We start from the raw sequence: 5,106 nt of genomic DNA, 5'->3' as shown, positions 1-5,106 counted from the left end.
TGTCTTTTTCCTTATTCTACTGAGTACATGTAATACTCTTTTCTATCTTTCTTATACTTAGTGAAAAAAATAATGATAGATATCTATACGGAAAATGATAAGAAAAATATAATGAAAATAAAAATTAAAAAATTTGAATGAATAATGAAACTAAAGATGATGTAAGATATTAAATATAAAATTAAAAGAAAAAAATTTTTAACCATTAAAATGATGTGAAAAAATGAATTCTTTAAATTTAAATTTTTATATCTGCTTCAAATTAAATAAAATTGAAAAATAACAAATAAACAAACATTTATAAATTTTTTATCTTGATTGTTACCTATAATAATAACGTAATGTTTTTAATATTATACTTAAATTAATTCAAATTTCATTATTCTATACATTAAAAAATTAAATAACTCATAAATTTTTTATTTTTATTTTTATTTATTAATAATTTATTATTTACAAGATTTTTATTTTTTTATCTCAAATTTATGATTTAAAAAACATAAAAATTAATTTTTATGATATACAATGTTCTAAAAACTGAATCAGATTAGCCGGTTTGATGGGGTTAATTGGTAAGATAGTATTTATACAATATAAAATTAATCTAATAATATCACAAAATAATACTTAGGAGACAATAATTTTATTTAATATAGTACTCTTTTAGAATAATCATTTCAAATTAATATGAGAACATTTCAGTTAACATGAGAGATAGGCGGTTTTAATGGGCTTAACTCAAATCACGTAATTTAAAACTGTCCATTTAAACGCGTAATTTAAAACTGTCTATTTAAACTGTAGCGATTGAGTCACTTAATTTAAAACTGTCATCACATTATTTTTCTAGAAACCATGTATTAGTATTCAAAAAAAATAAAATTTAAAAAATTTGATAAACAAAATTTAAATGATATAATTTAAATTTAAAAATTTTAATATAATTTGAACGATATAATTTGAACATTTAAATAATAGAATATAAAAATAACTTTACAAAATTTTTAATATTAAATTGATAATTTTAAATTACGTATTTAAATAAACAGTTTAAATTACGTAAAAATCACCCAATAAAACCATTTATCTCCCATATTAATTAAAATAAAATGACAATATATCGTAAAAAAATTCCTATTCTACCTCTAATTTTATACAAATTTTTACATTAAACATTTAAACATTTTTTTTTAGGTAATTCTAATCCTAATTTTACTAATCCCACTCATCCCTCGTCATCTTTCACTCAGCGGCACACACTCTCACTCAACCCTTTAACTCTCACTCATGAAGAAAAAAGAAAACAGAGAAGAAAGCTAACCTAATCCCTATTTGCATATTTCCCAACACCACTCTCCTTTTTTCACCATCTGCAGCCACTCTCCCTTCTCACCCGCCCCTTCAACCCCCTCTCTCTCTCTCATCGTGCCGCCATCCCTCGTCACTCTACCTTCTCACCCGCGCCGTCACCATTCTCTCTGTTTGTAATAGCATATATAAAGGAAAAATAATTAACCACATTAGTTACTTTTGAAACTAGAGTTAGTAGCTTCTAGAGTTCATATATAAATAAGACTCTTCAATTTACTGTAAAGGAGATAGTAATAGTTAACATTCATTTTCTTCTTCTTTCTTCATTGTTCTCTACTTTGGGTAGACTTTATTTCTCACATGGTATCAGATAGTGCCCAAGATCCATGGAGCCAGAAATTATCAACAATAAGCTGCTGCTACTCAAGCATCACCCTCTGCGTCAATTCTAAAGCCCCTTTCTGTTCCTTTACCAGAAAAACTCAACGATGATAATTTTCTCACCTGGCGCCATTCAGCTATTCTTACAATTTCAGGTCAAGAACTTCAAGATCATCTGGACCAACAGAAGATTCCAACAAGATACGCATCAGCTGCTGATGAAAAGGCACAAAATGAAACAAAGACATATAAAGAATGGAGGGTTGATGACTACAATGTCTCTTCCTGGCTCTACTCATCCCTGGATCCCTCGTTCAAACATCGAGTTCTTAGTTGTATTTTTGCACATGACATTTGGAGCCGACTTCACACCCACTTTGCATCACAAACAAAAGCTCGTATTAGGCAACTTCAACTGCAATTAAAATCGATCAAGAAGACTGGTCCAGCATCAGATTATCTTCTTCAAATAAAAAAAGTGGTGGATGCACTCGCCACTGTTGGAGCTCCTCTAACTGATGCAGAATACACCAATGTCATTTTAGATGGATTAAATGAAGATTATCAGTCATTCTTGACATATGTCACTGCCAAAGATCCACCCTATTCCATTCCAGACCTTGAAGCTCTCTTGATGGCTCAAGAAGACATTGTGGAGAGGTTCAAGAAACCAGAACCCTCAATGGTACAGGTCAATTTTACTCAATCCCAACCTTCTCCTCAGACTAATTTTGATTCTACCTATGCAAGAAACACACCGCCTACACCTAATAGAGGCACTTATGGTCGAAGAGGGCGTGGAGGAAGAACAAATCGTGGAGGAAGAGGTTCTTGGAACTCAAATCGGCCACAATGTCAAATTTGTGGCAAGTTGGGGCATATTGCTAGTTACTGTTATTTTAGATTTGACCAACAATTTCAACATGCACAACAAAATTCACCCACCTCTTCGATGCACAATGCACTCCCTCCACCTCCCTCATTCCATAATCCCAAAGCAATGCTTGCTACACCTGCTACAATTGCTGATCCATCTTGGTATGCTGATTCTGGCGCTTCTCATCACTGTACTCCTGATCCGTCAAACCTACAACAAGCACAAGAATATCATGGACAAGATCAAGTTTATATTGGTAATGGTTCAGGTATTAAAATTCAGCATATTGGTAATTCATATTTGCATCATAAACCAACAGATAAAAGATATTATTTCTATGATTTACTGCATGTTCCCTCAATTGCACATAACCTTGTTAGTGTATCCAAATTTGCTAGAGACAACAATGTGTATTTTTCGTTTTGGCCTAATGTTTGTTTTGTGAAATCTCAGGCTACCAAAGAAGTGCTTCTCAAAGGCACAGCAATTAATGGAATGTATCGTTTTGAAAAAGTGACTCTTCCTAAATCAGACTTTAGACAATCCAATACTCAAATTTTTGTTGCTTAAACCTTGACATTGGATGTTTACCATAAAAGATTTGGTCATCCAGCCTTACCAATTGTAAAGTCTATTATAACTAATTGTTCATTACCTCTGTATAATAAAAATGCTTCTGATTCTAGTGTATGTGAACATTGCTGCTTAGCAAAATCTCATAGGTTACCTTACTCTCCATCCAATACTACTTATGATTGCCCTTTATCGTTGATTGTTTCTGATATTTGGGGGCCATCCCCAATCACTGCTCATACAGGTGTTAGATATTATACTTCATTCATTGATGTGTATTCAAGACACACTACAATATATTTTTTAACAAACAAGTCACAAGTCTTTAGTGTTTTTAAATTGTACAAAACTCAGATGGAAAAACAGTTAGGATACTCTATTAAAGCACTTCAAACTGATAATGCTAGAGAATATCTATCTCACACATTTATTGAATTTTTACAACAAGAAGAAATTATTCATAGACTCACTTGTCCCCATACCCCTCAACAGAATGGATAAGCAGAAAGAAAAAATAGGCATATAGTCGAAACTGCTTTAGCTTTATTATCTACTGCTACACTTCCTTTAACTCTATGGAATGAGGCTTTTGCAACCTCGGTATATTTGATAAATCGCATGCCTTCATCTGTTACATGTTATAAATCACCTTTTGAACTATTATATCATCATAAACCTGATTATACTTTCTTGAAAATCTTTGGATGTTTATGTTTTCCTCACACGAGACCATACACTGCTCATAAATTGGAATACAGATCTGAACCCTGTTTATTTTTAGGTTATGCTTTGAATCAAAAAGGATATAGGTGTCTCACTAAAAGTGGAAAAATAATTATCTCTAGAGATGTAGTGTTTCATGAACATCAATTTCTATCTCACTCTTTTTTTCTACTACTATTAATGAAACTTGCACTAGCAATGCTACTGTTTTAGATTTTTTACCTCAGATTGCATCCATTCATCCCTCTTCTGTTGATCCTTCATCTTCAATGCCCAACATCAATTCTGGTGATACACATCATAGTGAGGAACATGAACAAATACATCTAATGCAGACAGCTTCACAGGCTAATGAGACAGCAACTTCTACCCAAGATCTCATATCGATTACTTCTACTCACATTGATTTGCCTTTTTCCTCAAACCCCCCATCTACAACCACTCTTTCAGAAAATATCCATCCAATGCAGACAAGGTCCAAGACAGGTACTAGAACTCCAAAAGCTCTTCAGGTAGCAAAATTCTCAGTCTCTTCTAATTTTGATTTATTGCCTAAAAGTATTCAAAGTGCTCTCCACAATCCCTTATGGAGAGATGCTATGCTCACAGAATATAAAGCACTATTATATCACAATACATGGTCCTTAGTTGAATTACCTGAAAATGAAAAAGTAGTTGGTTGTAAGTGGATATTTGCTGTTAAAAAGAATGCAAAAGATGAGATCATAAGACATAAAGCTAGGTTGGTTGCAAAAGGTTTTCTTCAAACTGCTGGAATTGATTTTGATCAAATTTTTTCACCTATTATAAAACCAGTTACAATTAGGATGATTTTAACCATTGCTTTATCAAAAGGTTGGAAAATTCAACAATATGATTTTCACAATGCATTTCTAAATGGAACTCTTCATGAAACTGTGTTTATGTCCCAACCTCCAGGTTTCTGTCACTCTAATCCTAAACTTGTATGAAAATTAAATAAAGCCATATATGGCCTTAAACAAGCCCCAAGGGCTTGGTACTTAACAATTACTTCCACCCTTCAATCTTTTGGCTTTACAGTAACAAAATCTGATCCTTCCGTATTTACTAGATATACTTCTATTTCTACTATTTATGTTCTTATTTATGTTGATGATATGCTTGTCACTGGAGATAACGAATCTGAAATAAAAACTGTTCTTAGCAAATTTCATTCTACCTTTTTATTGAAAGATTTAGGTGAGCTCAACTTTTTCTTA

General features: G+C 32.1%; 1 protein-coding gene across 1 annotated transcript; it reads left to right on the top strand.

Annotated features, from left to right (window-relative positions):
• Positions 1-1,671: 1,671 nt before the first annotated feature.
• On the top strand, positions 1,672-4,836 carry LOC148554021 (uncharacterized). Its single transcript, XM_088494949.1, has 3 exons — positions 1,672-1,684; positions 1,788-3,082; positions 4,093-4,836. Exons 1-3 carry the CDS (start codon positions 1,672-1,674, stop codon positions 4,834-4,836), a joined length of 2,052 nt encoding a protein of 683 aa, XP_088351075.1.
• Positions 4,837-5,106: the final 270 nt, after the last annotated feature.

Source organism: Arachis ipaensis, chromosome B7 (assembly GCF_059453495.1).
Source record: "Arachis ipaensis isolate K30076 ecotype BB chromosome B7, ASM5945349v1, whole genome shotgun sequence".
Taxonomy (NCBI): Eukaryota; Viridiplantae; Streptophyta; class Magnoliopsida; order Fabales; family Fabaceae; genus Arachis; species Arachis ipaensis.
Note: the sequence above shows the minus strand (reverse complement) of the source record. Positions and strands in the feature narration are given on the sequence as shown.